At 39.8% G+C, this 19,970-nt stretch overlaps 1 protein-coding gene across 1 annotated transcript; it reads right to left on the bottom strand.

The window, feature by feature from the left end:
* Nucleotides 1-8,446: 8,446 nt before the first annotated feature.
* Nucleotides 8,447-19,707, bottom strand: LOC149290608 (formimidoyltransferase-cyclodeaminase-like). The gene is made up of 14 exons (XM_089488415.1): nt 19,654-19,707; nt 17,894-18,077; nt 16,378-16,506; nt 16,181-16,269; nt 15,718-15,897; nt 13,897-14,034; nt 13,370-13,501; nt 11,958-12,019; nt 10,729-10,858; nt 10,281-10,442; nt 9,918-9,961; nt 9,345-9,483; nt 8,822-8,917; nt 8,447-8,530 (listed from the first exon to the last, which is right to left on the bottom strand). Exons 1-14 carry the CDS (start codon nt 19,705-19,707, stop codon nt 8,447-8,449), a joined length of 1,623 nt encoding a protein of 540 aa, XP_089344541.1.
* Between the last annotated feature and the right edge of the window lie 263 nt (nt 19,708-19,970).

Below are 19,970 nucleotides of genomic sequence, written 5' to 3' on the forward strand. Positions count from 1 at the left end.
AAGACTTGAATCAATAAAGTTCAATCTTTGAGTTTAGATTCCGATATTGTTGAATAGATTAGGCAGTGGCTGAGTGAGAGAAAAGAGAGGGTTGTAGTGAATGGCGTACATTCAGAACAAGGTCTTGTTACCAGTGGGGTACCTCAGGGATCTGTGCTTGGACCCATTTTCTTTAATATTTTTATTAGCGATAATGTAGAAGGTCTTGATGGAAAGGCATGTCTTTTTGCTGACGACACAAATGTTTGTAACAGGGTTGATGTTCCTGGAGGGAAATGGCAAATTATTTAGCTGAGCTGGAAAAATGGGCAGAGCTGTGGCAACTGGCATTTAAATTGGATAAATGCAAAGTAATGCATCTAGGGCATAAAAACCCAAGGGCAAAGTATAGAATTTTTGATACTGTCCTAACCTTTAACGTGTAAAGAAATTATTTAGGGGTAATTATTTCTGAGGATTTAAAGGTAGGTAGACAATGTAGTAGAGCAGCAGGTAATGCTAGCAGAATGCTTGGTTGTATAGCGAGAGGTATTAGCAGTAGAAAGAGGGAAGTGCTCATGCCGTTGTACAGATCACTGGTGAGACCTCACTTGGAGTATTGTGTACAGTACTGGAGACCGTATCTCCAGAAGGATATAGAAATGTTGGAGAAAGTTCAGAGAAGGGCTACTAAAATGGTAAAATGGCAAGCATGGTATAGGCATAAATCTAAACTAGATATAAGATAAATTCAGGGACTAAGGAAAGTATTCAGAAGTTGGGCAGACTATATGGGCCCAATATTTCTTATCTGCTGTCACTTTCTATGTATGTTCTATTATTTATTACATATTTATATCATATTCTGTAGCACGGCACAACCCCTGGGAACGTGGAAAGAAAATAGAAAGTTTTATTATGTTTTTCAATTTATGGTACACAGAATGAGTCTTTATTTTATTTATTTATTCACCACATTTGTGCTTTCCCATAGCCCTGGGTGCAAGGTTTATGAGCCTTGCAAACCATACAAAAGATTACAGTACATTAATAATCGAGGGAGCGCATACTTGTATATAGAGTAAAATTGACCATATTTGTAAAGAGCAGTTCTGGAGCATATTTCGTAGTGTAGATTAAATGACCGACGTTAAGCACATGGCACCAGAATTTCTATTGATAAATATGGTCCTCTATATGTGTGCAGAGGGATTAGGATTATGTTTAATATGGTTCTTTGGCTCTGTCTTCATGATGATTTTCAGTCGGAGTCTGAACTGCTGGATCCACCTCCATGCTGTAATAACATAACATTATTAAATGATTATATATTCACATTATTAATACATTTTCAGGTCACCAAATTGGATCATCCAGAAACACTTGCAAAATGGGTTAAAAGAACAGATAATTACCACATTTAAGGGGGCGATGTTTTATTTTTTATGGTTTAGTGAAGGAAATCACAGAAGCTGCAACTGTCTAGGCAGTAAGAAATGCAGCTATAGTATTCACTTTCAATTTACAGGTTGTTCTCTCTGGTGGTAACAGAGACACACACTTTCCATGCTGCCAAAACTGTCAGGAGTTCCTGCTTTTGCGGTAGAATTGTTGCTGATTTAATTATTATTCAATTACTATTCAATAATTGGAATTCAATTACCTGACCTAGTTTATACATGGTGAATAAGCATACCTGGTAACTCTCCGGGTTTTGCCAGGAGACTCTGGATAAAGGGAGACTTTTCCGAGTCTCCAAGTCATTATCGGGAAACGTTTTAAATTATTGTCTAACATAACCTATTGCTTATTGATACTTGATTAATCGACTAATTATCTAATTAGTGACATCTATAAAACATGTGTTAAGGGCCTCTACTCATAGTTGATAGACTTGTTCTACATACCAAATATAAAGGGTTTTACTAAATCACTAATGGAGCTCCAACCAAAACAGGCTCCAGTAACCGCTGCTTTAAAAGGGGAGTTTATTCGGGCAAGGAGATGGAAATAAATCATCCATTTTACAGTTTATGCTATGTAAGGCACACCTTTAGTCACGCACTTGGTTGCCACACCTTTCTGCTTCAATGACAAACAATATTCTACTGTATTCTTGAAAATGTCAGATGTCTTCATGGATGCGTCACGCATCACATCAGTTTCCACGGTACCAAACTGTTTGTGCTCATGTCAAGGACATAACTACTTCTCCCTTTCAAGTTCAAGCTCTTATGAGCTGTCAGAAATTCCACTGCTCTATATATCAAGGCTATTTATTGTATAAATAATGACTTACATTTTTTTAAGCTCCTGGGAATGGTGGAAGAGGGGGATCTGGATCCCCAGGACTGACTGTTCCTCCTAAAAAGGGACTGTGGGAGGTGTGTATGGTGGGAAAACAGAGTCTTGGTGTCTATACTTGCATATACACCATAAAGTTAAAATAAGGATATCAGAAAATGACATCCTTTGGCCACCCACAATAGGGTTGAGTTGACTATTGCTATTTAGCCAAGCTTTAGAGCAGGTAGCCTACACCTATTCTAGAGATGGTGATGGTACTTGCAGATTTGTGCATGGGATGTTCAGGGCATGGGTGGTGTGTACAGTTTATATGTATACAGCATTTCTATGTCATTAAACATCTGTAACCTTCCCAAGAATGGTTTTATCTTAGATGAGTTATTACTGGGCATGTATGCAATAAAACACCACTTAATTTTAATACATAAAAGCAAAGTTTTTTTAAACCACATTGCTGTTTCTAACTATTTATTACCAAGATGATACATAATGCAGATGCTTTAAATATACTAGATTCCTACACACCTTTCCATGGCCATGTTTATGATGTTTGTGTTTCTTTTGCTTCCCATGATGTCCACCATGAGGGTTGCAGCCAGGTTGCCCGGCTGGGTACTGAGGGGGATAGCCAGGTGTCCCGTGTCCGTGTTGGCCGTGCTGTCCATGGTGGCCGTGCTGTCCATGGTGGCCGTGCTGTCCATGGTGACCGTGCTGTCCAGGTTGGCCTGGAGGAACACATCCTCCTGGGTAGCCACCTGTTGGAGGAGGTGGAGCAGGACCTGGGTATCCTGGGTAGGGATTTGTACCAGGGGGGCATTGCCCAGGATAGGCTCCTGGCTGCGGAGGATATCCTGGCTGTCCATATGGCGTATCTGAAACATAACATAATGAAACAAAGGGCCTGACAAAAAAGCTGTGTTTGCCAAAAGTAGGGACTATCCTTGGATAACATAGTGCTTCAGAAAGGCTCCCTACATTTGTCCTTTCAGTCATTATTAGTTGTTTTATCCACTGTATAGGTAGCCTTTTAAAGTATGTCTTTGTGAGAGATCTTTAATATGTTATACCCTTTCCAGGTACACATCTTACTAACACACAAGTCTCCATCTATTCTCTTCTGATATCCCTGTTCTTTATGACCTCAGCATTAATTTGTATCATTAAAATTATTTTTCTTGCCTCACTCAGTTAAATAAATATCAATAGGTTTCAAAGTCACATAAAAAGTCTTGGTAAAGCCACGTCTCTAACCACCCCTCAAAGCAAGCATGTCCCTCTTGCACCATTTTTAATGTTGGAAGGTATTACTTATCAATTAACCTTACCCTGATACACATTTCAAAATGACTATTCTATTGAATTGTTTTTAACTATTGTAGGCACATTTGCTGACATTTACAGGGAACTGTGAAACTCATCACTAACCATGAATGGAGTTTAAATGTACCAAATAATAATGCCATTAAAGTGTGTAGTCAAGTAAGTATGGTTTTGCCTGCGGACTCTATGTTTTCTAAATTACAATAACAAACTGTATATGTGATATTTATTTTCCCTTTTACGTCAAGATTGACCGTACAAGATACAAAAGCCTGCAAATAGATTTAAATATTGGATGGCAATCTACTATGAAGTGTTTGTCTGTAACTGAGAGCAAGAAGGCAATTAAAGATATCAAAACGATTTCATGTTATACATGTAATATATGGCCACTAAGATTTAGAGGATAAGATGTGGCTGGCTAGGAGTTTAGGCAGACTTTCCAATGTGGCTGGATCATTACGGTGCACTTTTGTGCAGTGAAATTTGGAGGTTACTAGTATATTTTGGGTAGGTGATTTAAACTATAGTGGAATGTGCTCAAGTAGCGCCACACCTCTTCTGCAGGGCAACATGCCCTTCCTTCATCCTGTAATTGAAAATTGCACACCACACCTGCCCTGATCTTTAAACTATATGTGGGGATAACTATAGTGATTACATATAGAGTAGAAATATTTATGAAATGTGATAATGATGGTATGGGGTAGCTCCTAGACAAACTAGTATGGAATAAAAACCCATACGATATAAATAGGGTGAAATCTAGTTTGATATTGTTTATGGAAATGAAAGCAGACAAAGCCCTGATGTTGTCCATTTGTGCAGGAGATGGATAGGCAAGGTCTCCTTGGGAATGAAGAGCATATGGAGTTAATATCACTTACTTTGATTTGGGTTCCACATGATAGAAAGTCTTAAAGATAAAACTGTGAAAGAAAAATAAATCAGTTTCAAGACATGTATGCGTAATTCAGTATAAATACAGACAGAATGAACAAGGGATACAAACCAGAACTCATGAACAATTATCTACTAATTTTATGGAGACGTTTAATTTTTTTGCATGTATGCTGTAAATGAGTAGTCTTTTTTTATTAGGGATTAGTATGGTAAATATTTTTCCCTGTGAAATACAAGCATCAGTTTGGTAAGTTACGCAGCAGTTCCTGGATGGATGGTCCGTGTATGGATTCTCCCAGTTTGTTTCTCTATTGCCTTTCAATGCTCAGGTTTGAACCCAGTAGGGCCCTGTCCTACCACTGGAGCCATAGCTAGGGACAAAGAATTGAAGCACACAAGTTACAGGTAATATTTTAAGGCCATTTCTGATTTTATTTAGCTCTGGGTTTTTTTTTGTTTGTTTGTTTTTTTATATAAAGGAAGCCACAAGGGTTTACTCTTTTTTTTTTTGTAAAGTCCTATGGATATTGATATAATTTTACTCAAAACGTGTATTGGCAATATGTTTATATACTAATTGTATAGCATATTGGAATGCGTTGAAAGTATTTAACAACTCTGTAGGGTTGTTAGTTCCATTGGAAATATTGAACTTAAATATTAATCAACCTTGTGATCCAACAGCCGTCTAGGTGTATCTTTTGTCACTTTTTATACATTCTTAATGAGGTTTGCAAAGTTTATTTTGTTTGGACCAGGCTGAATTCAGAATTTAACAAAATAATTGTTTAAAAAGTAAAAAATGACATATTTTAGAAGGCTGGAGGAAGCAGTTTGACTGTTAAATCACACTTTTAGTTTTTAAATGCATATCGGAATCCATTTGCTGGTTACAAACCATTGCCGGAATTATTTAGTTACTGAAAGTTACTTAGTTGGAAAGTTAGACTTGTCACATTTAACTCCTCCCGCAGTTGCCTTTACTGAAAGCAGGATGTGTATCGCAGTGTGCTTCTTGCCGATACTCATTAGGACTCTCATTGTAGTAAAAGAGAATACCAACGTTTACATGGAATACGTGCGATTGGCTTCTGCCGACATCAAAAGTAGTGCTACTGAACCTGTGTTTAAATACTAATGTTCCAGCTTTCGGTAGGTATAGCCAAGCTAGGATTTAAATGATATAAAAGTCTTAATAACTAAGTAAATGCTCTAATTTTCATGCAGTAATATGCATTGAAGTACAGGCAACATGGACTTCAGCCTGCAATAAAAAAACAACTATTTTGGGAACTAGAATCTTCTTTAGCGTGCCAATCACTAAGATACAGAGAAAAGTGAATGATTTCACAAACAATTTATGCTGTCCAACCTACCCCGTTAATAAGAGTACCCCACTTTTGAGTGAGCGAGCGAGACAGTTACATTTAATGACTGTCAGTGAATAATTACCTCTCCCCTTCACAAAAAAAATTATTGTGATTTCTCCTTCATATAGGTCATGTTCCCTCTGCTTATCTTTAGTTTGACTTTGTGATATCTCTCATACACCTTGTGTATATACAGTAGTTCTTATTCACGGTTCCACCCTTTTGAATGCTCCAAAATACATTACAAAATATCCCTGCTTAATTTTTTTGTACTTTAGTATAATACTTGTACTGTTTCTCCACTTGTTATTCTCTTCAGTTGTCTCCAGCAAAGGAATGCTGAAGTTCTGGTTATGAAGGTTGGGTCTTTATGATGGTTTTAAACTCTATACCTGAATAAAAAGGAAAGGCAGCTCCATTCTGTAAAATTAAATACTATATTCTTTTATGTCGTGCAGCTGGTGACCTGAAAGTATAGTATGTGTTACAGGGTGTGACAAACAGGGAGTCGTGGTAAGTTGCTCTCAGGAAGAAAAAAAAAAAAAGTGACTGGATAAAAATGCTTCTTGCCCGTTAGGCTAGGTTTCCACTTGGGTATATTTTGCAAAAACGCCCATAATAACGCCAATTCAGCCACACAGCGTTTTGTTAGTGAAAAAACACTGCGGCCAGATGTTCTTCAATAGGAAATCGCACAATGCCGTATCCACTTGGCGTTTTTCTGTTTGGCGTTTTTTCAGTCCTCTTTGGCGTTTTTCTGCTTTTTTGGGCTCTGTGGCAGTTTTTCAAAATCGCAGCATGTTGACACTCTGGCGTTTTTTTCCTCCAATAGAAGTCTATGGGAGAGAAAAACGCCATGAAAACGCCATGTGGGTTTTGCCTTGGCGTTTTTTTCCACAGTGACAGACAAGGGGCAGGACCCAGGAAGAGGAAGAGCTGCCATTTTCCCAGTACTGTGGTAAAACATTTATCTGCTTGTACACTGTGTGCTGTCTCTGTGTAATTTATTAGCAGCATGGCACCCAGAATTGTCTTTGATGTGTCCAAGCTTATTCAACTAGTGAGTATCCCTTGCAATTTGCACCATCATTTGGGGCCAATCTTCCTAGAGGAGCAGACATTCGGAATAAAGCATGCCTTACAAACCACAGAAAAGAGACAAAAGGGTCCGCCGGGGCGTGTTTAAGTAGAACTCTACCAAGGAAATGACATCAGGAGGGGGCAGATACTTGCCATTTATCCTAATCCCTTTTAGCTGGGTGAAAATTCTAACTTGCAAAGGCTGGCAAAACTGCCTAAGGTCAAAAATGCAGTGGTAGTTTTTCTTGGCGTTTTTCATCAAGAAAATAACGCAGGAAAAATACCCAAGTGGAAACCTAGCCTTATACAGAACCACAAAACAAGTAAGATTCCAATTTTGCCCATACTTAACAGAGAAGAACCTATTAAGCTAGAAATGTTGTCTGTCTTTGAGGTGTAGCCCCTGAACATCTGCCGAGTTTGCACATCCTTAATATTTACAGGAGAAACCTGGTAGGTTTGGCCTTCCATGACCCATATACACTACTGAAGGGCTGTACTCATTCCCAAGTATGAAATACTCAATCCATAGACAATATGGCAAGGAGCTTGTTTCTTTCTGCCACAATTTATGTATTAATGAATCAATTTAAGGTATGATGTTTCTCATAAATGTATGCTTATAGAAACCTGATCACACAACACAAAAACAGATGAGTTGCTGAAAAACACAGGAGTTGCTGACCCATAAACTATTCACAAAAAGACACTTAGGAAATAGCATTTATTTTTCCGTTGGTTCAATCCTGTCTTAACTACTACCAGCCTAATCCAAACCCTTATCATAAATGTACGCAGGTGTATAAATCGAGACTGATACACACAGTGACTAAAACAGGAACGAAGAACATATCTCCACCCTAATTTTCCCAATATGTCATTAACTAGTAATTGTGTTTGTTTAGTAAAAAAAATCAAATATCAGTGTATCAGCTTTGTGAAGGGTAATTTATGTACTAGCTACTATGTCATGTCCATCACAGTAGGTAATATATGGATTATGCAATAGTGCCGCTTCAGGGAACTTAAAATATACCCTGCATGATAAGAAAGTGAGTAAAGTTCAATACAAACTAGTAAACAGAATATTACAAGGACGGGAGCATTGCATATACATACCACTCGACGTGGAGCAGAGATCCTGTGACTGCAGGATCAGAGTAGATCGCCTATGTTTATAGTGACGGAAAGTGGACAGGCAGGTAACACGGGGTGGGGATAGGCAGCCAAGAAAAGGTGGAGAGAAGGGCTTGGCAATGAATTCCCCAAACATCACACATCACTTTACCCATGCTGACTCTATAAGGCACTCCCTTTTATCTGTATACGTAATAGTATCACTGGTGGTGCAACAAGTAGCAGTTTTTAGGCAAAATTTGCATAATAGTTTGGCAGTCAAGGAAAAGAAGCCCAGTAAAAAAAAACAAAAACACATTGATAGAAGGAAAGGTTATTTTATTAAAGATTGCATATTAATTGCAGCATACTTAGAGTCGACCCTCGCACACTTGCAGTACAGATTGTGCACAGTTCTTTGCCTCTTCCAGCAGTTGAGAAACTTTCTTTTGAGTCTGAGAAAAGAAAAAAAAAGAAAAAAATAAAAATCAACCACAGTGGTATTTTTCAGCTAATATGGAGTAAAATATCCAGTGCAAGTACACTCGAGTGAAGAACTCCCTTTCTGGTACCCTAAAAATATCACCAGTGGTGCCAGTACATTTTAGCTTGTAGCTATATAAAAAGGTAAATTTTTTGTTACCATAAATTAAGTAAAGAAAAGGCGAACGTGTAACAAAGAAAGCTCCTAAAAAGAGAACATTTTAAAGGTCCTTCACAAAACCTAATTGTTTCCCCCACTGTACCTGATTTTTGAACTCGTCATCCTTTATTTCTCGCAGGTTGATCAGGATGTTAAAGTAAGCTCCAAATACACCAGTTTCTAAAGCTTTGGCTGCAACCTTAATATTGAGTAGAAAGAAAGGTATAAGAAAATTAATCACATCGAGCATAAGGATTACCATTTTATGGTGCTACAGAACCAAAGACCATGAAGATGTACCACCTACTAAGGACAATTTTCTTTGAATGTTTTTAAAAAGGTTTTGTCTAGTGCGGTTCTGTAAGTTGTATTAACTGACCTTCTATAGATATAAGTTATGTAATACAAAAAGCTGATAAAAATATAAATATTTGATTGTGGGAATTGTGCTAGTACAAGGTCAGCAGGGCAGACCAAAGTTAAAAGCCATAGTCAAAGACTTAGGGATCTCAAATACATGTGATGTGTTGATTTACATACAAACAAGGAACACATAATAGTGATGAAATAGCATTAGTTAGTCCTGTGTTATATTTCTAACAGATTGCATAATACTAATGATGTACCTGCAAATCAGATATACATGCAGAGTTTCCATGTTTCGACAGATCCAGGAGTGGCTTCCACAAAGTGTTGATCTTCTCAGCCAAACTCAAAGGCACACCTACTGCTTCCTTCAAACCATCTTGCAGGGCATTAAAGCGCCTATGTGATTGTAAAGAATCATTGATACCGTGAATATTATGATTTCCTACAACCTTAAAGTAAGTTTGTTATAAAATCTGACTTGCACCCATATAGGTCTCTGTGGGCCAAGTAAATGTGGGAGTCACCGTGTTACTGGACAATTGTCAGCCTAACCCTTTCTCCCAAACACTGAATGAGATTGGCATTAATTTTCTGTGATGTACAGACAGTGTAACCTAGTCTCACGCCAAAAGAACGCAGTACAACTATTATGAAGTGTGTGACCAAGGGACAATCCCACTGCACGTGTTTGGTACCATAAAAATGAAACCAAGGTAACCAAAGGCTAATTCCATCATTCAGAGAAATGTCAGTAGTACACAAACATTCTTGCACGAAACCATTTAATACAAGTCTATTCACGAAAATATATTTAGTGGGAGGAAACTCACTTTAGTTGCTCTTCTGTAGTTTCTTTTGGAAGCTTCAAAGCTGCCTGAGCAAAACAGACAAAAAGGAATGAGGTGTTTTAGTACAAGCGTAATGGATGGTAAGCTGTATACAATATAATGAGGTGATATACACTGGATGAGCAGAAACAAGTGTGAAGTGAATATTTAAATCAGCGGAAGATCAACGCAGCATTATGATAATGCAGATCAGCCCGTCTGTTTAAAGGCGCGATACTGGACCAAAGTTCCAAATGAGGAGTTCAATGGTTGATATAGTGGTTTCTCACCAACCTAAGTAGTTCTTTATACATAAGGCCTATTGTGAATGAGGATCAAATATGGACAGGAATAGGGTTCACCCACCATGTAGCTTCCAAAAGCATTAGAATCAGCATCAACCATTGACAGGAGTTGTTCCGCTGCTGCATGGAGGGGAGGAATCAGTTCCCGCATGACATCATCCAGCGATTCAAACTGACGTTTCCCATAGGTCATCTGACCGACCATGCAGCCCAGAGCTGCCCCCTGTATGCAGACAGTAACATATCAGTACATGTTCAATACAGTAAAACAAAAAACACAGATCGCCCTACACCAAAAGCGAAGCGTGTCCCATGGTTGCATACAAGCAGAAAGAATAGATTTCTGAAAATCAGATGGATTAACGCACTGAAAGAAAACAGATTTACCCTTAGTGTAAAACTGTTCAAAGTACCCAAGTAACAGAAAGCTAGATAACAAATAAATGGCATAATAAACCCTGCCTAAACACAGGGAACAGATGTAATATTCGGGTGCCAATGTTTCTTACCATGGCAGACACAGCTGCAGACACAGAACCTCCCCCAGGAGTGGCAGAGCGAGCCCCTACACTTTGCACAAACCCCTGCAAAGTCTGTTTAACAAGAACAGCATCAGATAGCTCATCCTGGACCAGGTACCTAAAAGGAAGGATCAGCACACATAAGTATTCTAAGAATAACAAAATAATTTCACATATAACAATCATCTCATTTCATTTTATGTTTTACAAAAATGTTATGGTTAAAAATATAGCTGGGGGTCATAGACAAGGCAGAATATAGACCAATTACAAATTTGAGACATTTTTATATTAACGATGTAAGCAGATGTTACCCACTGTGTCCTTGTCATGTGAGACACTCCAGGTGCACAATTTTGTGACGTGATTATTTTATAATGCTATCTACTATGATAAATCCTTTTACACCATTTAAAGCAAAATATAAAGCACCTTTTAAAACATGTTACAATAAAGGAGTTTTAGGGACACTTCGGGGGGAAAATCAGTAATCAGGGACATAAGTCTCAACCAGAGAGCCATCATATGAAACGGGAGACATCTGGTCACATAAAAGAGAGAGGTAAATTTAAGCAGGTATGCTTGGATGAAAAGGGTTGGCAGGGACAGGCATTAAATGTTGTATCGGTTATGTCGATCTGTGTTTACATTGTACTTAAAGCGCTACTACTGTATGCGTAGTTCCTGCTAATGCCGGTCAGTTCCAGCATATACATCTAGAATCTGGGCTGCTTGTGATTTTAGTTCTCAGATTAATACATTCATTGTAAGAGGGTTGAGCAATAGATTGCACTTATCCAACAATGAGCAGGATCCAAATTAAAGTGCAATTTAGGTCTATGTGGGGACAGATTCATGTATATGTGTTTTAGCATCTACCAGAGTGCTTACTATTTTTTTATTAAATTAATTATTATTTAATAATTACAGTATCTATCCGCCTAAACATAAGACAATTCCATAGGACAGGAGACTGGAGCTACTGTACATCTGTGCATCAGGAGAGGGTAAGCTGAATCTAGCTAGAATTAGCACAATTTTGGCAACCAAGTACTACATTTACGAAAATAAATCTAAAAGGAAAACAAGCTGAATAGGTGGAAATCCTAGTGATCTACTGCTTGTGATGGTAATCGTGCTAAGACTCATGGTTCCAATACACCATCTTATATTATCCAATTATACATACCAAACCCTAAGATCACATGTGAACTTACTCAATGATCCTTTTTCTTGGTTCAAAAGGAAACAGCGAGTCCAAACCAAGCCTGTTAATTGCCTGCAATTCAATAGCAACATGTCACATTTGTTGCAAGTGACATTGAGAAGAAAACCTTATGACACCCATAGAAGACGTTGGACATATGTGGACATAGACTGGAGATATACAAAAGAGATGCAGTAAAAGAATAATCCCACAGTTTTACAAGGTGGTTGACATTTATTTGGTTACAAAAGGGAAAAAGAAGCTTGGAAAGCTCACACCTTAACATTGGCTGCCACTTAATAAAAAGCAATGCCATGTAATGTAAGAGATGGAAACAGGCCCATATTTAAAGTTTTGGGTCCAAGGCAATATTTGGGCTTTTTTTCTCCTAGCCCTTCCTTCCGACTCAACATTCCCCGCCACCATCTCAATATATTTTCATTCCAGTCACATACTTTCCCTACACCTGTTTTGCATGTTCAAGAAAAACTGCAGCCAGTGTGGTACCCCCAGAAGTGACTCAAGATGAGGTATGGGGTATGCGATATGGGAACATTTTTAGAAGTGACTCTTAATATAATATAACACACAATCACACATACCACTATGTAAGTGCATTAGGAAGCCCTAAGCCAAAAAGACACCCACAGAGTACAGCCTGAAATTGAGAAGCTCCAATTACTTGGGTCTCAATGAATCATATTTAAAAAGGTCAGGAAGGAAACCACAGAAAAAGCCAGCAGAACTGACGTGCAAAACTAACATGAAGAACGCATGGAAGTTATAGCATTAAACCGAATGTCCAAACATCTATCAGACAAAACAGTATAAACAGAAACCTTTATTTATGTCCTGGTCATGGGAGCCGACATAATTATTTTCCTGTGTGGCTAGGCCAATAAACAGATACACAAAGGGATAATGTACAGTCAGGTCCATAAATACAATGGATTTGTGCAGACTTTCAGCTTTAAGGATATTAACTTCCAATTCGGGTCAATGATTTAAGAATTACAGCACTTGTTACATGTAGTCCCTTCCTTTTTAAGGTTTAGAAGTAATCCGACAATTGACTGAGAAGCTGTTTCGTGGCCAGGTGTGGGCTGTTCCCTCAATATTTAAACTCTGAAGTCTATTCCAGCTGTTGCTTTGAGCTCTCAATATGAGATATAAAGTGTTGTCAGTGGAGAGGGACCCAGTCTACCAAATGATGTTCCATCTGCACCCATAACATTATCCAGCAAAATATATAAAATGTCATTGCTTGCTGCAGTTGGGCCTCCTTGCCACCATAGGCCCTAGAAGAAAAGGCTTCTTCCATCCCGTTATTAATCCATGTCCCCTGTGGACTGCATGAGCCCTCTGCAGCCATTACATTTGCATTGCTCTAAAGACAATCCTGTATAAAATAACAGATCTCACCAGTCGAATTTTGTGTTCCTCCTCAAGTATAAAGAGTTTTTCCTCTCGGATATAGAACTCTGCAGTGTCCATAAGAGCTTTGAGTGGGATAAGACCAACAAGCTGGGAGCCAAGTACAGGTAGCTTCAACTCCTTAAACAAGAGATGGCTTGTAAGATACATTTTCAAGATTTTTGGGTTCATTTAATTTAAATGACATTGGGTGGCTGCTCCTCTGGTATACACGAGGTGTATATATACTCACATTATATATTAATTGTATTGAAATATCATTAAATTGCAAAGAATTATACGCAGTGAGTAGTACCATGTAAGATTTGGGTAACTAACATCCTCAATTATACTTCAAGTCTTATCACTCATGTGGATTTCTCCAGAGCATACTATACGCAACACAAAAAATGGACATAAACTTTCAATATAGACCAGTAAAACAGTGTAAACTAAGGTATACAGACTTAACTGATTTATAATGAACAACATTAACACGATTATGTGTAAGGAAAGGCAGGATTGGCTTGACGTACTTTCGCATCTTTGCAAACTTCCTCGTATACCATGTACAGTGAGCTTATCTCATAATCCAAAAGATTTGTTGACACTTGAGCCAAATTTTCCTCTTGAAGAAACCATCCGATAGCTTGGACCTTCTTGAGACGTCCAGACTATGAAACAAGTTGAAAGACGGTTTAAGAGACACAAGGAGAAGACTTGAGAATTGTATCAGAACTAGACTTGAGCATTCATATTCATGTAAACATGAAAACAAACACGAAGGGTGTGTTTTCGTTGTTCAGCCTGAATACAGAAGAAACAAACATGGCGGCGGCAAGACGTACACGAAGACTCACAACACGAAGAATCTTCGTGTTGATCTTTGTTAATATTGCCAACTAATCTCCCTGGTCCCTTCCCCATCTAGACTACTTTATATACGCAGCACTGCAGGGGTTAACGGGAGCAGAAATCCGTAGGTTCGTGCAAGGAGTTAAAGGTCCGAGCGAGCGACTCTACTGGCCGCCTGCAGGGGCCTTCTCTGGCATCAACCAATTGGTTGATGCTTGAGGAGGTCACTGCCAGCGACCAATAGAGTCGCTTGCACAGACCTTTAACTCCTGTTCCCTCTGCAGGCATCAGGTGTTAAAGGTCGGTGTGAGCCACTCTATTGGTTGCCGGCAGGAAGCTCCTCTAGTATCAACCAATAAAGGCGCTCCCTGCCGGCGGCCAATAGAGTCGCTCGCACGGACCTTTAACTCCTGGAGCAGGGAGACCAATGGTGTTCCCAGGCCTAGTTTCGGCACCATGATTTTAAAAAAGTCTCTACGAGCGACTATTGGTCACCAGCAGGGGTCTCGTCTGACATCAACCAATGAAGGGCAGCTGCACTTCATTGGTTGATGCCCGAGGAGCTCTCTGCAAGCAAACAATAGAGTCGCTCGTATGGACCTTTAACTCCTGCAACCTCTGAAGGCCAAGTTCCGCCGTCAGGAGTTAAAGGTCTCTATTAACTCTATTGGTCGCTCGTACGGACCATTAACCCCTGGAGCAGGGAGACCCCCAGGCGGAATTTCGCAGGGAGGAGTTAAAGGTCCGTACGATCAACTCAATTGGTCGCTGGCAGGGAGCGCCTCTGCCATAGGAGCTCCCTGCCTGCGACCAGTAGGGTCGCTCGTACAGACCTTTAACTCTTGGAGCGGGGAGACCAGCGAGTTTAGGCACCAGGATTTTAAAAGTCTGTGCAAGCAACTATTGGTCACCAGCACGGGGCTCATCTCACATCAACCAATGAAGAGCAGCTGCACTTCATTGGTTGATGGCAGAAGAGGACCCTGCCGGCGACCAATAGAGTAGCTCATACTGACCTTTAAACTCTTGGTGCCAAAACTGCTGGGTACTGCGTTAACCCTGTAATAGAAAAATAAAAACAAACACGAAGAATGTACACGAATATTCACCCAAACCGAACACTGCAACTGGCAAATATTTGTGGAATACAAGGATTTTTTTCCCCCCACGAAGACGAACACAAAGTTTGCCAGCGCCCAAGACGAAGCAGAACCATGCCATGGAGACAAAAACATTGGTTAGGTAAATTAATTTAAAAAGGACAAATGGTGTCAATTTGTGGTGCATTATTTTTGGCTGGCCTCTAGGCTCCATGCTTTCCCAGATTCTCCTAACACTTACTGCCTCCTTTCCATCATCTGTTTAGGGTCTCTGCTTATCTCATTGCTGTTCAGGTATCTCCTACAATTCAACTGTTCCTGACCAGGCCTACACTTGCCATAGTGCACATGGTTGGTCACTTTTCTTTCTTTTCATCACTCTAGTCATTGTTTTCCTCTCACCTGTCCTTTTCCACGCCCCCCTTCACGAATATTCAAGGCAATCCGATGGGCAAGTTCCTTGGTGCTCAAAAGGTTAACATTATAAGCTATCAGAAACTTCCGAGCTCCACTCACAGTTGCTCCCCAACTGGGAACAAAGATTGGCTTCCCATAATCTGGAGCCCACTCTGGATTCTGCAGCTGGGGAGGAAGGGAAAAGATGATAGTTAGCCATGCACCAGATCCCTATAGTAGTAGTTTTTAATAGATAGTGAATGACACAGACACAGATATATTTACACCATAAGGTGTAGTAATACATGACAATTGGAGTATGTCAATGGCACTGTGATCTACATGCATACGACAATGCATTGTGTGCAGTTTATAAAAGGCCTTTACAGAGACTATGCCACATTTTGCATTTTCATAAATATTTATCCTATATAGAGACAGGTTGCATAATCAGAGTATATATGAATACCTTGGTTGGCAGAGCTTCATACTCTCCCGCCCTCACTGCTGGAAGGGATCTGCGATTCTCACTCCGAGCAGCCTCTCCATATAAGTACACTAAAATAAAACGCATGACCACAGAACATAAGCACTGCCCACTTCCTAACTTCATAAGATAAACGGATATTTTCTACAGTTTCCATAATTTTCAGAATCTCAACAGACCTGGAACATGCAGCTCTTCGACCAGTCTCTCAGCAAAGCGATTAGCGCAGGTTACACACTCCTCCATTGTCACATTCCGCACAGGAATAAAGGGGCAGACATCTAAAGCCCCCATGCGAGGATGTTCACCTGTGCCAAAATGGAGGGTATGTGGGATGAAAACAGGACAGCAGACACTGCAGTGTATCTGCAGCACGTAGTGCAGATTGTTTTTTAATTTATAATATATATATATATTTTATTTTATTTTTTTACCTTCCTAACCTACATGTCCCAATTCCCTCTAGCCACCTGCCAAACTACCCTAACACTATATATACACTAAAATATATTTTTCTCCTTCCCTAAAAAAGCCAAACCCTCTACACTGGCAGGTTTAATTAGAATGGAGATGAAGGGTGATTTTGTATACAGTAAAAGCACAGAAAAATATGGAGGAGAGAGGCAGAGCATCTGGTCTAACAGTCACATGACTCTACTGGCCGCTGATTGGTCCCCTGAGGCATGTTTCAAAATATTATTTGTGGGTTTTTTTTATAGTAAACAGTTATATACAAAAATATATGGTGTAGAGATATACCGTAATATGTACTATATCTAAAAACCTTACAGGAGAGTACTGGAATCAGGTTGCTTATTTTACAGCTGGCACATTCTTCATTTTGCAGGCCAGTATTGAAAGTAATCCTTAGTGCAATCCTGCTCTTGTCAAACTGACTCACAGCATGTAGAATTCAGTGTCATGTTTTAAACATGTGAAAAATTCTACTTGGCAAGCAGGCACTCAATTGACCTCTTACTGTCATCAGATTTTTTAAACAATGGGCAAATATGATTGCAGCTCCATGCATGGTCACAAAATGCATCTATATCAGTAGTTCCCTGTTCAGTAATCAAGGAGTCCAACAGAACAGGTTTTCCAGATATCCTAACGAACACTGGGCTGTGCTCTTATTAACACTGATGGATCTTCAAAAACTCTGTACTAATTGCACATGATGATGAGCAGAGATCCTAAAAATCAGAATTAATAGGCCAGTAACTGGGAAACAAGATACAACAATTGATTTTATTTTGACAGTGAGTTGGATTTGATTGTACCGGCTAGTGTATCAGTACTGTTGTAGTAATCTACATGTAACAAGATTAATAAATGCACTTTACTTGCCATTATTCTCTTTTTCCTGGCTATTCCGAAATGGCAGCTTTACATACAAGATTTTCAAGCCTAACGTTGCCATGGATAGCAAGGGAATAGAGTTTTGTGCTAGTTTTACTGCAATTAGCCATGGCCTGCAATTTGCTAGCCATCCCCTGCAGTTGCATAGCCCCCTTACCCCAGCAGAGCACAGTTTATAGCATGCATCCTTCCACAGAGATAAACCCATCCAGAAGGAATGAAAAAACAGACATAAAATATTGTTTCCCTCGTACACAAGAATGGCCACATTGGGCTTATAGAAAGGAAACTGTAGTTTGGCCATTAAAGTTACTGGCCAAATATATTCAGCTTTACCTTTATGCTTTTGCATATCAATTGTCTTGAAAGCCACACGTGCTGCATTCAGAGCACCTTCAACTACCGCGTCTGGGCTGCCCACAAAGGTAAACACTGTGCGGTTTGTAGAAGCTCCAGGGTCCACATCCAACAAGCGGCATCCTGCGGTCTGAGAGATGGCTGCAGCCAGTGCATCAATAACCTGCAGGATTCAGTAAGCTTTTACCATCACCGTGTCACTGCTTTCCCATCAGTGAAATGTATTCATCAACATTAAAGTGACCGAGTCACCGAAAATCACCAAAAATCACACCCCGGCACCTGCAGTAGCTACTTCTGTCTACTCCTAAACACAGGCTTGAGGCACTTGACCTTAGTATCGTCAACTTCGGCCCCATTCCCCAAATAAGACACATAGACAATGTATGTAATTAAAATTGCTTTATTGTTCGATTTTGGATAAATTTGGCCACGGTCAAAATCCCGGTATTATCCCCAACCGTGACACTCATTATCATATTTATTAAACGTTATAAACCACAAATTCTTGGCTACAAGCCAACCATATAACACCGTATATCTATAGGGCTGGTAAGGGCGTAACAAACCACGTCACCTGTAGAGGCTGCCGGCGTCCAAAGCCCAGCAACCACACGTCACCCAACGTATCACCTGAGCAAGGCGCCCAGGGAGTGTTCTGCACTTCCGCCCTGAGGCATGTGCACCACGAGTACAACCATACCTTAGATAGTTGTCTCAAGCACCGAACCAGCCAACCACATATTAACAATGACCAAAATGTAAACACCAACCGCCACACAAGACGATATAACAAAAGAAAAAGAGGGAAGGGAGGGTGGGAATTTCGCCTACTTAAAAAACCTACAAGCTCATCTGTGAGCAGGTTCCCAAATTTATTTAGTTGATGACACCCAGTGCCCTCCCCTTCTTCCTGTTCCTGAACATTCAGAGTGTGGGGGCAAAAGTTCACACAGGGGCCAAGCAGTCACAGAGGATGTATGTATCTAACCAATATTTTAACCCCTTGTTAGGTCATGGGGTGCTCCTCGTTCCTTCCCCGGTCATGGTGCCCCTACACCTATTTCTTGCTCCGGGGCTGGTCTATATTAGAGATGGCTATACGTTTTCGCTCAAACAGCGCCCTGCACTAAAAAGCTTGCAATATGTCATATAGATAACCCCCCTTTCTACCAGGATTCTACCCAAAGCTACATCAGCATTAATGGTTAAGATGTTAAAACATCAATAAGGACAAAGCACTTCACAGTAGGAGGGTTTGTTGAACTAACAATTCAGCTAGGGGAGTTGTGAAACTTTTTTCACACCAATTCCACATTAAGTTGGCCAATTCAAAACAGGTTTCTAGCAAATACAGCTAGATTAGCCCTTTCTAATAGTTGATCCAGCACAATAACATTATTCATCTTCCCTATAAACCACTGTTTAGCGAATCAATCACTCTGCAAGGGCCTTTTGTGATTGGATAGAATTGATAAAATAATGTATCTTTAGCCATTTACAAGACCTGAAGGGTGTCATGGTATTGGGTCAGGTTGTTTCTATTTAGTGTTTTACCGCCTATATACTTAAAATCCCAATCTAACCTCAGGCCTCTTGGCAGATTTCATATATATATTAAACAGGGTAAAAGTGCGTTCCATTTTATGGTTTTTCCCCCTTTAGCTCATACATTTCTGTTGCTAATCACTCATAAATTACCATAGCATCTAAAATATTGAACATCAGTTTCCTCTCACCTCTTTGTTCTTCCCCTCTGAGAAATTTGGTACACATTCCACCAATTTGGACATTTTGGCCTAAACTGTGACCGACCCTCTCCGCCACCAGCACCTGTCTGTCGGGTTTCACATTCAGCAGCTGCCTTTGGAGAGCCTTTTAAAAGATTTCCTAATTCCAGGAGTTACAAATTAACTGATTATGTTAGGACACAAAGCATTCTGTAATGGGCGACCATGCAGTTGGGGGCTGGAGACGGTGGCGGTTCTCAATATTGCTTCAGGGAAGATTAGTGGTTTTTTTTATTAAAGAAGTGGACAGACAGGAGTATTATCTA

Source organism: Sceloporus occidentalis, unplaced genomic scaffold (genome assembly GCF_023333645.1).
Source record: "Sceloporus occidentalis isolate IW3139 unplaced genomic scaffold, rSceOcc1.0.p SCAF_38, whole genome shotgun sequence".
Classification (NCBI taxonomy): Eukaryota; Metazoa; Chordata; class Lepidosauria; order Squamata; family Phrynosomatidae; genus Sceloporus; species Sceloporus occidentalis.